Genomic DNA, 16,365 nt, shown 5'->3' with positions numbered 1-16,365 from the left:
ATTTTGCAAACGTAATAAATTTGGTCAAACTCTTCTTGGGGTATTCATCCTGGAGCCTTCCAGCCTCTTGCTCCAATCTAGAACCACTGTGCTCTGGTCCTATTGCACAACCTTTGTCCAGAAACTGCTCTTCACTGTCATCCTGGAAATTCTCTTAGGCTGGAACCCTGTTTCCTGGGTCCCCTATTTTGCTCTCTGTATCTATGAGCTTGCTTTGGAGACTTTCTACCAATAGCTCCCCAAATAAGAACAGATATTTTAGATCACCTAAATATCTGAAAATGTCTACTCCAACTTCACGTTTGATTAACTGTTGCTTACATATAGAATTCTTGGCTTGAAATCATTTGGATTGCTAAAGGAATTACTTCAAAATCTTCTAACTTCCAGTTTTGCTGCTGGGAAGTCAGACACTACTCTCACTCCTGACACTTTATATGTATTCTGTCTTCTTTCTATAACAAGTTTTTAGAGTTTTCTTTCCAGGGGCTTTGGTAGGGGTCTGCCTTCATTCATGACATTGAGAAGTGAGTGGGCCTTTTCATACCAGAGATTATCTTTCAGGTCTTGGGAATTTTAGTAATGCTCTTACTTCAGTTTTCTCATTCTGGAACTCCTATTGGTCAGATTTTAGCCATTCTGGATTGGTCATCTAAGTAAAAAGACACATGTATTTTTTTTTCCTGCTACTTCATCTCTTTTCCCTTTTGTTCTGTCTTCTCATAGAGATTTCCTCAGCTTTGCTTTCAACCTTCTGATTTTTTTGGCATACCATATTTTTTATTTTTAAAACTTCTTTTTCATTCTCTTTGTTGTTTTAATGAAACTCTGTTCTTGTTTAATTCTTGTTTCATGAGTTGTATCTATTCTCTGAGAATATTAATGGCCTAAGTCTTCCATTGGGAAGAAATGGTTAACAGGCCATTTGTTCTTTGTTCTTGTGACCTTGGGTTTACCTTCTTCCAGCACTGTTGCCCTGAAAATTTGCTGGATCTCTCTCTCTCTCTGTCTCACACACACACACACACACTCGAATTGTGGCAAGGAATGCCAGCTACATTAATAAGCAATGTAATTTCTGAAAAATTATGACCCTCGATGATAAATTACATCTGAAACCAAAGACTCTGAGTGGAGTATAAAAATCTATTGCAAAACACAGGCCTTAGCTGCCTGTGGTGGTGTCTCTTGAAAGGCCCTGGATGCCACGCCCATGTGCATTACAAGAAACAGTTCCTATCGTGTGTAAGACTTCCCTATGTTGTGTCTCTGCAACTTTGTCCCTTACAATTGCCTGAACTTCTGTGGGGCTGGAAGCAGCATGGGGCAGGCTGTGAGGACTCCAGGGGAGGAGCTCTGTCCTGTATTATTCTACAAATCTAAGTGAACCTGATGCCAGGTTATGACCTGTTGTATACTGTGAGTGTGAACATAAATTCAAATCTGAAACAATTATTAAAGCTCATGATAAGCACTCATTCCCCAAATTGGCTTTTAAAAAATTTTTTTAGTTTTGGTTTCTGCCTTTCAAGTTGGAAAATTTCAAACATCTGCAGACCCCTCGGCTGGCAGGTCATATTTAGGAACGAGGCAATAAAAATCTGGAAGCTATATCTGCAAGGACTGGGCATAGGGTGCAGCAGGGAGAGACACTCAGGCAGGCATAGTGATAGAGGCAGGGGACGAGGGTATCAGTCTCACCATTTGGTCAACTCTCACTTAATTTGTTTTCAAAACAGTGCCTCATTTCTGTACTGCTCTAAATCTTAAGTGTCTAAGTTCTTGGCCTTTATGATTCTTTTTCTCTAATGAATATGTCTCTGGTCTCCCGTGGGGAAGGCAGAGTCACCTGAATATGCAAGTGGGTAGGAGTATGGGGGTCTACTCTGTCCTGATACAGACTTTCACAAAGTCTCATTTTTAACCCTGTGGCTCACCAAGGCCTTCCATAACATGTGGTGTTCTTGAGGCTTTCCAAAGTTCCATGGAGAAAATCATCTTGCTTCTTGTATCAGTCAGTATCCAGCCAGAAAATAGAAATCACCCCATTAATGTGAACAGGGTAAAACAGAATTAAATTAGCAAATGAAGAACGTAACTGTGACCTTTAGTCTGACGAAGCAGGAACAAAGAACCTGGGAATGGTCTCCCTTGCCCTCAAGACTGAGACTAGATCTTTTTTTTTGTAATGAAATGCTCATCGTGATAAATTGTAGCTGCCATCTGTCACCATACAAAGTTATTGCACTGTTACTGACTGTATTCTCTATGTTGTACTTTTCAGCACTCTGACTTATTTATTTCATAACCAGAAGTTTGTACCCCTTAATCCCCTTTACCTATTTTGCCCATCCCAGTTACACATTGTTCCTCCTCCACTCTGTCAACCACCAGTTTGTTCTCTGTATTTGTGAGTTTACTTCGGTTTTTTGTACCCAAGAGGGTACAGTCTGGAGCTGGCTTCTGCATGCTGATCTGCTGGCTTCCAAACACAGGGACCACACGGGAAACTCCTTTCTCTGGTTACGGGCTTGTGGCATCCCTCCAGAACCTTCTATCGATAAAGCCTAACATCAAGCCAATTAGCAAAAGAAAAATGTTTATAAGATCCAGCTCCAGCATAATAAAGCAGAGCAAAACAAGGTAGATACAGAACTGAAAGATGATGTGATTATTGACATGCCTCATGTCTGCACCTTTTGGAGAGAGGCATTTAGGCTTGACCTGACTCCATGTTTAAGTCATGTACCATTCTCCCAGTTCTCCAACTTCACAGGCTGACAAGCTATACATTGTTTCCTAGTTTCACCAAAGACACTATTTACATTTTTGGGCTCCATACTGCTTTGGGGTGATTAACAAAAGAATGAGTGAGAATTTCTTTTTTCTTTTTTTAAATGTTTATTTATTTTGAGAGAGAGAGAGAGAGAGAGAGAACACGTGCATGAGGAGGGTAGGGGCAGAGAAAGAGGAAGACAGAATCCCAAGCAGGCTCCACACTGTCAGTGCAGAGCCCAGGCTGGGGCAGGGAGGGGGGCTCAATCTCACAAACCGTGAGATCAAGACCTGAGCCAAAATCAAGAATCAGATGCTCAACTGAGCCACCCAGGTGCCCTCGGAGTGATAATTTTTTAACTCCTCTAAGGAATTCTCCCCACTTTTCTATAATTGCTCTATTTTAAAACTAACTTCCTCACCAAACTGTCACAGTTTCTAGAGCAAAGACCATCTCTAATTCATCTTCCCTTCATCTCCTTCAGTGCCTCATTTTTATAAGCTTAATAAAGGTTGAATTAAATAAAATTTACATTCTTTAATTTTTTAAATAAAATTCACAGCTTATTTAAATCAGTTTTTTATGCTTATTTGTTTATTTTTGAGAGAGAGAGAGAGAGAGAGAGAGAGAGAGAGAATGAATTCCAAGCAGGCTCCGTGCAGGCAACATGGAGCCCAACGCAGGTCTCAAACTCATGAAGCATGAGATCATGACCTGAGCCAAAATCAAGAGTCAGGTACCTGACAGACTGAGCCACCCAGGCGACCCTCAATCAATTTTATTGTCATATATATTGTCATATATAGTTATATATCATGGACCTGAATTCCAACAAGCCATCTTATATATCTATGCTGTTGATTAAAATGAGGAAAAAGCAAAAGCATTATAAGCGCATGAAAACTCATCTTTAGTCCTACTAGCAAAGCAAGTCACTCTCTATATAACATATTTATAATAAAAAGAAGCCTTTCATTTCATTATTTAACGAGCAGACAACCCTATTGTTTTAGATATTTGTGGCACTAAAATGTTTCTCTAATGGTTGTCTTCTAAAATATGCAGTATTTTGAAATGCTGATACTTACCAATTCAGGGATGTCTTTGACTTTCAGAGGAACTTGGATTAAACCCAAGTGAGTCCTGAAACTAAGAGAATCACCATTTTCATAATTTGGGTTGCGAAGATTAATTAACACCTTTAAAAACAAATCCAACAAAATTGGTTAGTTTCTTTACACAATGCTTATACCTATAAAATTGGCAATGATATTCTTGATGTATCACCACAAAACTAAAAACTATTTGCAGCTATGTATGTACTTGAATTACATCCTAAAATATTATAAAATAGTGTTGAAATGTTAAAATATCATAAACATGCCTTAAATTTAATGTTCCAACTGATGATCTACCATATAAAAGTCTAAAAGAATTTAGTTAGAATGAAATACATTTTGATGGTAATAAAAAATCAAAACTGCTTGAATATTTAACCAGGAAGGTGGCAGAAAAATCAAAACTGCTTGATTGTAATATTTGCCAAAAAAATTTTTGAGTCAACTCTAACCCTTTGAAAAACAGAGATTGACAAGATTTTTAGAAAAACAGTAGAATAATGCTGCAGAGTAGCATCTCTAAACCAAACCCACAAGGACAAAAAAAATTCAGAAGCCAAGCTAACAAAAAAAAACAAACCAATTTATATAATTTCAAAATTAAGCAGGTAAAAAATGTCTTAGATATTTACATATCCTTTATGTAGGAATTGCACTTCTAGAAGTATGACTACAGAAATAATTAAGATGTTTGCAAAGATAGTGCAGAAAGAATGTTAATAAAGTACTATTTATAACAAAAAATATGAAACAACAAAATATTCCAGTAGAGGGAATTACCTAAATAAATTATGGTTAATTCATATAATAAAATATAGTGTAATTTGCCCCAATTAATATAGGTAATATAAGTAATAACATGAAAAAATATCACAAGATATGAAGTTAAAAAATGTGTAGTAATGTAATGTTTATTGCTATGTGATGGCATTAAAAGTAATTTTTTTAAAGTTTTGTTCTTACGTATGTTTCCTTATTTTTCTAACAATAACATACATTTTAGGAAAGAATTATAATTTAAAAAATATTTTTAAATTGAGACTCTTGAGAAAAAAAGCCATCAAGCATACGGTGCGTGACATGCATGGAGCTAGAGAGTATTATGTTAAGCGAAATAAGTCAGTCAGAGAAATACAAATACCATGTGATTTCACTCATCTGTGGAATCTGGGAAACAAAACAAAAGAACAAAGGGAAAGAAGGAGAGGCAAGTCAAGAAACAGACTCTTAACTACAGAGAAGAAACTGATGGTTACCAGAGAGGAGGCGGATGGGGGCAGGACTTAAGGAGAGCACTTGGCATGAGTACTGGGTTCTGTATGGAAGTGCAGTGTAATTAACATACAGTGTGATATTAGTTTCAGGTGTACAAAAACTATGCTTTTTATATGTTAATTAACTGAATTAACTGTAAGGTAACTAACTGAATTTAAATAAAAGACTTAAAAAAATAAAAAGAATGCAGTGAAGGAGATTATGGTGAGAGAAACACTGGCATATCTGAGGAAGGGATTAATGAGCTGATAACTAATCACGGATAAAATGGAATGTACTAAAATGCCAAAACGGTTTCCTAAAATTGAAAGCACTAAATTAAGACTAAAAATATCAATGGTATTTGTTTTAAAAAAATAAAAATATAGCAGAGAGAGGAGGCAAGATTGCGGAGAAGTAGGGAGCTCTGTACATTCGCTTTCCCCCATCTCTCAAACAGAGGAGGCCCGAAGCCATAGGACACTGAACCGCAGGAGTCTGGGAGGAAAAGAGACAGAGTCCACTAAGAAGACAGCCTCGTCGGTGTGTGATTACAAACTGGGGAAGATAAAAACGAGCTGGGACCCGGAGACACTGAGGAGAGGGATCCCCCTTTGTGGAGAGAAGAGGGGAAGAGAAAGAGAGGCTGAAACTGCTCATAGAACTGTCCCTGGAGAAGAGAAAAACCTCCGCCAGGGACAGAGAAGGATCCTAACATCCCATCCTGATCCGCAGGGCATTCAGAGTGATCCTATTTCTAGCTGTGGCGCTGTCTTTGGGCTGGGTGCCCTGGTCCCAGGCGGCACCAGGAGAAACTGCTCCACTGCTCTCTACTGGCTCCATCCCTGGCTGGGAAGTCCCGGCTTGCAGGATTATATTTTGGGCGGTATCAAAAAGGCGGTATCATAAAAGCGCACAGACTAAGATCTGGAAATGAGGCAGAGCTTGGGACATAGAACACAGCTCACTTTGGCTATGACTGCAGCACAGAAGATCGGACCCAAAAGAGTGATTTGCAACGCTTGGTTCGAGAAGGGGCTGGGGTGCCACCATTTTTCTCCCCACAACCACCAAGGCAGGGCCTCAGGGAGCGGAGTGGCCACTGGGACCACAGGGGAGGCGAGACGTGCCTACACCACACCACGCCCATCAGCGTTGGAGAGCTGGTTTTGTTTGCTTGTTTGTTTTACTGGAGCCCAGTGCAAGACCAATACGGATGCACTGCCATAGATTAATTTTAGATCAATTGTTTCTGCTCAGATATATTTTCCCTTATCTCATTCGTATCCTTCCCCTCTGCGGGACTGGGCATTCTGGTCATTGGTTTGCGTAAACAGGCATATTTAATCCATTCTCTAGATGCATATTCTACACCTCCGTCATTACCTTCCTATCTCTCTCTCTGGAGTAATCAGACTATATAGTTTTTTTGGGTAACATTATCTTCATTTCTTTCTCCCCACTTCCTACCATATTCTATTCTTTCTCTCTCTGAATTAAGCCTCTTAGTCTCTCTGCCTTGTCATTGTCCAATTTCACTTTCTCCCTACCCCTGTCATTTCTTTCTTTGCATATACTCTTCCATCAGCACTGCATACACCCTGCTCTTTATTTGTAACTGGGAATTCAAGATTTATGCTTTTAGACCGTCCTGTCTTTTTTTTTCTTTTTCTTTTTCCCTTTTGGTTTGCTTGTTTGTTGGATTTGTCTCCCATTTGTGTGCCTTTGTTCCCTGTGTGTTTGTCTATTTGTCTTTTCAGGGCTACCTCAAGAAACAAGCGAAAGTACACATGGTGGAGAGTCCCAAATACCACTACAAGTAGCGAAAAAAATAACCAAAGTCTCAACAAGAGAGATCAAGAGACACCATTAAAAGAACACTTCCTATTCGGACAGGCCCTGGACAGTCAATGAGCCTTCTTTAACATAGCAGTACTCACAGGTGCACAGTGAATAACAAGCTTTTAAAACTGACAAGAGGCAGAAAGCTAGCCAAAATGACAAAACAGAAGAACTCTCCTCTAAAGAAATTCTAGGAAGAAGTAACAGCTAAAGAACTACTCAAAACAGATATAAGCAACATAACTGAACAAGCATTTAGAACAATAGTCAAAAAATTAATTGCTGGGCTTGAAAAAGGCATGGAAGACGTCAGAGAAGCTATTGCTACAAAGGCTATGAAGCTTAAAAATAGTTGTGATGAATTAAAAAATGTTATAAATAAGGTACATAATAAAATGGAAGCGGGAAATGCACGAATTGAAGAGACAGAGAGGAGAATACGTGAATCAGAAGACACAATTATAGAAAAAGAGGAAGCCAAGAAAACGAGAGATAAACTGATCTAGGAGCATGAAAGGGAGAATTCAAGAACTGAGTGACACAATCAGACAGAACAATATCTGTATCATAGGAATTCCAGAAAAGGCAGAGAGAGAGAAAGGCGCTAAAGGGGTACTTGAACAAAATTATAGCTGAGAACTTCCCCAATCTAGGGAAGGAAACAGAGACTGAAATCCAAGAGGCACAGAGAACTCCCCTCAGATGAAACCTGAATCAATCTTCTGCACAACATACCATAGTGAAACTGACAAAATATAAGGACAAAGAGAGAATTCTGAAAGCAGCTAGGGATAAAAGGGCCCTAACATACAAAGGAAGACATACCAGGGTGGTTGCAGATCTATCTACTGAAACTTGGCAGCCCAGAAAGGAAGGCCAGGAAATCTTCAATGTGATGAACACAAAAAATATGCAGCCAAGAATCCTCTATCCAGCAAGCCTGTCATTCAGAATAGAAGGAGAGATAAAGGTCTTCCCAAATAAACAAAAATTGAAGGAATTCATCACCACCAAACCCATCCTACAAGAAATCCTGAGGGGGACTCTATGAGAGAAATGTTGCAAGGAACACAAGGTACCAGAGACACCACTACAAGCATGAATCCTATGGGGAACATAGTGACTCTAAACCTGCATTTTTCAATAATAACTCTGAATATAAATGGACTAAATGCTCCAATCAAAAGGCATAGTGTAGCAGAATGGATAAAAAACCAAAATCCATCTATTTGCTGTCTACAAGAGACTCATTTTAGACCTAAAGACACCTTCATATTGAAAGTAAGGGGATGGAGAAATGTCGATCATGCTACTGGAAGTCAAAAGAAAGCTGGAGTAGCCATGCTTATATCAGACAAACTAGACTTTAAAGTAAAGGCAGTAACAAGGGATGAAGAAGGGTCTATCCATCAGGAAGAGCTAACAATTAAAAATGTCTACGCACCAAATTTGGAGGCACCCAAATACATAAAACAATTAGTCACAAACAGAAACGATCTTACGGATAAGAATGTGCTAATAGCAGCAGACTTTAATACTCCACTTACAGAAATGGATAGATCAACTAGACAGAAAATCACTAAAGAAACAGTGGACTTGAATGATACATTGGACCGGATGGATTTGACAGATATATTTAGAACTCTACATCCTGAGGCCATGGAATTCACTTTTTTCTCAAGTGTGCATGGCACATTCTCCAAGATAGATCACATACTGGGTCATAAAGCAGCCGTCAATAAATGTAAAAGAATTGAGATCATACCATGCACACTTTCAGATCATAATGCTATGAAACTTGAAATCAATCACAGGAAAAAGTCTGGAAAACCTCCAAAAACATGGAGGTTAAAGAACACCCTACTAAAGAACGAATGGGCCAATTCGGCAATTAGAGACAAAATTTAAAAATATATGGAAATAAATGAAAATGAAAATACAACAATCCAAACTCGTTGGGATGCAGCAAAGGCAGTCCTAAGAGGATAGTACATTGCACTCCAGGCCTATTTCTAGAAAAAGTGCAAATACAAAATCTAACAGCATACCTAACAGAGGAACAAGAACACCCAAACCCAGCAGAAATAGAGAAAGAATAAAAATCAGGGCAGAAATAAACGATATAGAATCCAAAAAACAGTTAAACAGATCAATGAAACCAAGAGTTGATATTTTGAAAAAATAAACAAAATTGATACACTTCTAGCCAGGCTTCTCAAAAAAGAAAGAGAGAGCACCCAAATAAACAAAATCATGAATGAAAATGGATTTATTACAACCAATCCCTCAGAAACACAAGCAATGATCAGGGAATACTATGAAAAATTATACGCCAACAAACTGGACAACTTAGAAGAAATGGACAAATTCCTAAACACACACGCACTATCATAATTCACACGGGAAGATATAGAAAATCTGAACAGAACCATAACTAGCGAAATTGAATCATTTATCAAAAATCTCCCAACAAATAAGAGCCCTGGGCCAGATGGCTTCCCTGGGGAATTCTACCAGACATTTAAATCAGAGTTAATACCCATTCTTCTCAAGCTATTCCAAAAAATAGAAATGGAAGGAAAACTTCCGGACTCATTCTATGAAGCCAGCATCACTTTGATTCCCAAACCAGACATAGACTCAGCAAAAAAGAGAACTCCAGGCCAATATCCTTGATGAATACATATGCAAAAATCCTCAACAAGATACTTGAAAATCAAATTCAACAGCATACATAAAGAATTATTCACCATGATCAAGTGGGATTCCTTCCTGGGTTACAGGGCTGGTTCAATATTCGCAAATCAATCAGTATAATACATCGCATTAACAAAAGAAAAGATAAAAACCATATGATCCTGTCGATAGATGCAGAAAAAGCATTTGACAAAATACAGCATCCCTTCTTTCTAAAGACCCTCCAGAAAGTCAGGATAGAAAGAACTTACTTAAACATCATAAAAGCCATTTATGAGAAGCCCACAGCTAATATCATCCTCAATGGGGAAAAACTGAGAGCTTTCCCCCTGAAATCAGGAACACGACAGGGATGTCCATTCTAACCACTGTTGTTTAACATAGTGCTGGAAGTCCTAGCATCAGCCATCAGACAAAAGGAAATGAAAGGCATCAGAATTGGCAAAGAAATCCAACTTTCACTTTTTGCAGACGACATGATACTCTACATAGAAAACCCGACAGACTCCACCAGAAGCCTACTAGAACTGATCCATGAATTCAGCAAAGTTGCAGGGCATAAAATCAATGTACAGAAATCGGTTTCATTTTTAAACACCAATAATGAAGCAAACACCAATAATGAAGAAAGAGAAATCAAGAAACTGATCCCATTCACAATTGCACAAAAAACCTTAAAATACCTAGGAATAAACCTAACCAGATATAAAATATCTGTATGATGAAAACTGTAGAAAACTTACGAAGGAAACTGAAGAAGACACAAAGAAATGGAAAGACTTTCCATTATCATGGATCAGAAGAATAAATATTGTTAAAATATCATCACTACCCAAAGCAATCTACACATTCAATGCAATCCCAATTGAAATTGCACCAGCATTCTTCTCAAAGCTAGAACAAACTATCCTAAAATTTTTATGGAAACACAAAAGACCGCAAATAGCCAAAGTAATATTGAAGAAGAAAACCAAAATGGGAGGCATCACAATCCCATACTTTAGCCTCTACTACAAAGCTGTAATCATCAAAGCTGTAATCATCAAGACAGTATGGTATTGACACAAAAACAGACACATAGACCAATGGAACAGAATTGAGAACTCAGAAGTGGACCCAAACATGTATGGCCAACTAATCTTTGACAAAGCAAGAAAGAGTATCCAATGGAAAATAGACAGCCTCTTTAACAGACGGTGCTGGGAGAACTGGACAGCAACATGCAAAAGAATGAAACTAGACCACTTTCTCACACCATACACAAAAATAAACTCGAAATGGATAAAGAACCTGAATGTGAGACAGGAAACCATCAAAAATCTAGAGGAGAAAGCAGGAAACAACCTCCTTGATCTCAACCGTAGCAATTTCTTACTTGACACATCCCCAAAGGCAAGAGAATCAAGAGCAAAAATGAACTACTGGGACCTCATCGAGATAAAAAGCTTCTGCATGGCAAAGAACAATCAATAAAACTAACAGGCAACTGAAAGAATGGGAAAAGATAGTTGCAAATGACATTGGATAAAGGGCTAGTATCCACAATCTATAACTCACCAAACCCCACACCCAAAAAAACAAATAATCCAGTGAAGAAATAGACAGAAGACTTGAACAGACACTTCTCCAATGAGGACATCCAGATGGCCAACAGACACATGAAACAATGCTCGGCATCACTCATCATCAGGGAATTACAAATCAAAACCACACTGAGATACCACCTCATGCCGGTCAGGGTGGCTAAAATGAACAAATCAGGAGACTCTAGATGCTGATGAGGATGTGGAGAAATGAGCACCCTCCTACACTGTCGGTGGGAATGTCAACTGGTGAAGCCTCTCTGGAAAGCTGTGGAAGTTCCTCAAAAAATTAACAATAGAATTCCCCTATGACCCAACAATAGCACTGCTAGGAATTTACTCAAGGGACACAGGAGTGCTGATGATAGGGGCACATGTACCCCAATGTTCATAGCAGCACTCTCAACACTAGCCAAAACATGGAAAGAGCCTAAGTGTCCATCAACTGACAAATGGATCAAGAAGATGTGGTTTATCTATACAATGGAATACTACAAGGCAATGAAAAAGAATGAGATCTGGCCATTTGTAGCAACGTGGATGGAACTCAAGAGTGTTATGCTGAGCAACATAGTCAGGCAGAGAAAGACAGATATCTTATTTATTTTCACTTATAAGTGGATCAGGAGAAACTTAACAGAGGACCATGGTGGAGGAGAAGGGGAAAAATAGTTGGTGAGAGGGAGGGACGCAAACCATGAGAGACTGTTGAATACTAAGTACAAACTGAGGGCTGATGTGGGTGGGGAAAGGGGAAAGGGGTGATGAGCATGGAGGAGGGCACTTGGGATGAGCACTGGGTGTTATATGGAGAACAACTTGACAATAAACTATGAACGAAAAAAATGTATACATATGTAAGGTAAAAAAAATATATATAGCAAAGAATCAACAGTGTTAAATGCAGTCTAATAGAGAACAACACAATTTTAGCTTAATTACACAAGTAATGTATTATACTACATGGAAACCTAACAAACATAGGCTAGAAAAGGCAAATTATGAATATGTGGGTCACAGAAACAGGAAATATTAGAAATGCAGAAGCTATACAGACAGAATTATAGAAAAATATTCTTTAGTTAAAGAATTTCAGCATGAATAATAAAAGAATCAATTCATCAACAGTCCTGAAAAATAGAATGTAATAACCATTAAGGAGAAAAAAATTAAAGATAATCATACAAAAATTACATGAAATTTCAGCCCTTTGGGGAGAAATCTTTAACAAGATAAGAGAAATAATGTCATCAGCATAAAGGCAGAGAAATAATGTCATCAGCATAAAGGCAGTTTCTGACCAAACTAACTTCTCTTTCGAATGGGAAGAAGACAGTTGACTCTTGAACAACACAGGTTTTCACTCAACTCAAATGCAGACTTTTTCAGTACAATACTGGCAATGTATTTTCTTCTTTTTCTTATGCCTTTCTTAATGTTTTCTTTTCTCTAGCACACTTTTTGTAAGAATACAGTATATAATGCATACTAGCATACAAAATATGTGTTGACTGTTATCAATAAGACTTCCAGTCAACAGTAGTACTTAGCTACTTAAGTTTTGGGGGAGTCAAAAGTTATTTGTTGATTTTCAATCATGCAGGGGGTCAAAGCCCTTGTGTTGTTCATGCATCAGCCATAAGTTTTATGCCTGCAAACTAGTTTCAAAGACAGCAGTTCAGAAAAGAAATAAAAGTAAAATATGAAAAATTCATTCATCTATTCATTCATTCAATACCTATTTCTTGAGCAACTATGTGCTAAGCACTATTCTATCTGTTAGAGATAGAGCAATTTACCTGCAGCTGGTTTGTGGTAGCTCCATGCTTACCCCAGGGGCACCTGGAGGTCTGGTGGTCACCCTTGGCCAAGATGGGATGAAATATACTAACTAGTCATTTACAATATGCGACTTAATATCCCAGGGAGGCAGTCCATATCACCATATCAGTCTATTTGCATTGTTTATTGAAAACATACAGATTGCTAGCTTCTCCTGACTTACCAGTGGGGTATAGAAGACCCCTGGAAACCTTGTGCCTTGACTCCCAAGACCAATGTATCTCACTTGTATCTTAGTGGTTCCTAATCCAAAAACAAAGCTCATCCTTTGCAACTGAGAAAGGGCCCTGGGAGCTGAGCCTAGAAGTTTGGAACCCTTCGTATTTGTAGGTGCTTTCTTTCTCTTGCTGAAAGAAAGCCTTCTGTGGTTGTATCCTGTGAAATCTTGTGAATCTTTTCAATGATCTGACTCTGTAATTGTTGCAACAGTGCACAAAACAGAATAAGAAGCTCCTGCTCTTGTGAACTTTCCTTGTAAAATGAGAAGGTAGGCAATAAGGAAAACAGAAAAAGAGTATGTTATATAATGCTAAATGCTATAAAGAAAAACAAAGTAGGAAAAGGCTAAAATGAGTTTCAAGCAGGGGGGCAGGGGAAGGCTTTGCTGAGAAAGTGACATTTAAGCAAAGACATGAGAGTGAGGGACCGTGCAGACAAGTATCTGGGGAAGAGCACTGTAGGCAGAGAAGAGGAGCAGCAACGGCCCTCAGAGGGCAGGAAGCCAGGGGAAAGCAAGGAGGCTAACATAACTGGAGTAGAACTAATCAGGGAAAAGTAATAGGAGATGAAGTCAGAGAAGGAAGGGGTATCAGATCAAGATCAAATGGCATGTTCTGCACCACTGTCATGACTTTGGCTTTTCCGTAGAATGAGACGGGAAGCCGCTGGATACCAGAGATGGCTTATTTGGAATGGAACTTAAATGGCTTCCTCTGGAAACTGCACTGAGAACAAATTCTAGGTGGGCAAGGGTTGAGCAGGAATCAGTTAGGAGCATGGAGGTAGGAGTGGTTGGATTCTGGATACATTTTGAAGGTAAAGTGACAGGATTTGCTGATTATGTATGAGGTACAAGAGAAAGAGTGGAATCAAAGATGAGTCAGTTAAAATAATTAGTGAGCTCTAACCCACTTAATGTTCGATATGCTTTCTCAAACTTAATTAAGCTCATCACCTTCACCAACAGACCTGTTCCTTCTCCTGTATTCTCTATCTCAAGGACACCGTACCTCTGCCAGTCACCCAATCTAGACACTTAAAGATCATCCTTATTTTTTCTTTTTCTCATACTCCCCAAATCTAATCAGTTCCCAAAACCTCCTATAAATCGCTTGCAAATCTGTTGAATTCTATCCTTTTCCAATGCTGTTCTTTTAGCTCAGAACTTGTTCATGTCTTGGCTAAACTACTAGAAGAGGAAGGACTAAAACAGGAAAAGACTCACTGAGCTAGGCAGCAGGCTACCTGATTTACAAGCTACCTGATTTACAGTTACTATTTTTTAATCAAAATTTTCCTAATTGATTTACTTGCCTCTAATCTTTCCACATTCCAATGTATTTTCCAAAAGCAATTTCCAAACACAAATCTGATCATGTCATTCCACTGCTTCCACAGCTCTAGGGCTTTGTACATGGTGATTCCTCCTCCTGGAGACATTCTCATATCATTTCTTCCACTTTTCCCCCCTCGTTAATATACCTGTATTGATCCAATACCACCTACCTCTAGAAAATCCTTGGGTGCATAAACAGGTCTGAAAAGGCTTAAGTCTGTAATAAAGATAGGTTAGAACAAAATTTCAGTTAATACAATAGAAGAATCTTTATTAATTACAAATGTTAATGATTCTGCCACATGTTGCTGTTCAGCTAGATTAATTCAGACACTCGCAGAATATCAATAATTCGTCATACACTCTATTAACTCTTGGGAACACAAAAATGAAAAGGCAGTCCCTTCCCTTGACAGCCTAGATGACATATTCTAGAAGAAATTGTCTCTCTCATAAAATTACAATAAGTTTATAACTGAATTGAAAAAACAATGTCAGTATAACAAAGTTCTATACGAGAATTTTCAAAGTACATGAAACATAATACATTCTTAGCGAATTCCTCTAGTTGTATTAAACTGTTCTCCCTTTCGAATTTCTATAACACACTGCTTTCTCTATTAACATACTTATTTCTTGTCCAGTTCCCCATGCTTATTTTTAAAGAGGAGTGGTGAGGGATTATGTACATATCTACCAATACAATTATATACATCTGTTGATCACAGTAAATGAAATACAGCTGTCACCCATTATATGTTTATAAAACTGATTGACTCTATTTTAACCATTAAAATGAACCAAAATAAATTCTCAAAAATGTTTTTAGAAGGGTCAAAACTTTACCATTTAACCTATCTTTAACATCTCAATGTAATTAAACCTTGAAAAATATTTACCTTAATTATGAGTCTAAGAATCCATTGAATGATTTAATCTACTCTTTTATAAAAATGTTTCCAAATGCTGTTTTAAAAATGATAATTGATTTAAATACTCTCAAAATAATGTAAAACATTGGCCAAAGTTAGGAATTGAAAAAAAAATTTTTTTAATATTTGAGAGAGAGGGAAAGAGAGAAAGAATGCTAAGCAAGCTCCATGCTGTCAGCACAGAGCCCAATGTGGGGCTTGAACTCACGAACTGTAAGATCATGATCTGAGCCAAAATCAAGAGGTGGATGCTTAACCAACTGAACCACTCAGGTGCCCCAAAGGTAGGGATTTTTAAACTGCACAGTAGAAGCTTAAGAAAACAAAGTAGATGACAGTAATTAGTGGGAAAGGAAAACTGCTATCTTTCCAAAAGAATTGCTAATATTGTTGTTTTGGATCCTAAACTAAGAAGGCAATTTCTGTCCTACTACCATATTTTGGAAAAAGTTGTCCATATACCTGGTTCATCAGTTCCCATTTCATTCCATTTATTGAGAAGTTCCTTCTGTTCTCCAACTGGCCTCTAAAAAAGGTAATTTTAAAATTGGTTTCATTTTGTGAAGCTTAGCAATGCAGCTGAAAAATAAGAATCAATAACTTATCTAAAAGTTTGAATAAGCTACCATAACATAAGAAAAAATAATTTCACTATACATGGTGAACTTGTTTTGGAATTATTCTTAAACTATTGTTATTTAACTATTATATCTAGTTTCGATGGCTCAGTTAGAATATGGTGCTAAAGAGTCCAAGAAAAGAAGAT

The 16,365-nt window shown here is 37.9% G+C and overlaps 1 protein-coding gene across 2 annotated transcripts in view; it reads right to left on the bottom strand.

Annotated features, from left to right (window-relative positions):
* The window catches only part of TBC1D19 (TBC1 domain family member 19), a 151,992-nt gene that overhangs the window by 90,842 nt on the left and 44,785 nt on the right, over positions 1 to 16,365 (bottom strand). For both annotated transcript variants that reach the window (XM_039236646.1, XM_039236647.1), the window contains 3 exons: positions 16,062 to 16,125; positions 14,838 to 14,884; positions 3,865 to 3,975 (listed from right to left, as the gene is read on the bottom strand). In XM_039236646.1, the coding sequence (XP_039092577.1) occupies positions 3,865 to 3,975; positions 14,838 to 14,884; positions 16,062 to 16,125 (222 nt within the window). The remainder of the gene's footprint in view (positions 1 to 3,864; positions 3,976 to 14,837; positions 14,885 to 16,061; positions 16,126 to 16,365) is intronic.

The sequence above is a fragment of the Hyaena hyaena genome, unplaced genomic scaffold (assembly GCF_003009895.1).
Source record: "Hyaena hyaena isolate Hyena2069 unplaced genomic scaffold, ASM300989v1 scaffold_114, whole genome shotgun sequence".
Taxonomy (NCBI): domain Eukaryota; kingdom Metazoa; phylum Chordata; class Mammalia; order Carnivora; family Hyaenidae; genus Hyaena; species Hyaena hyaena.
Note: the sequence above shows the minus strand (reverse complement) of the source record. Positions and strands in the feature narration are given on the sequence as shown.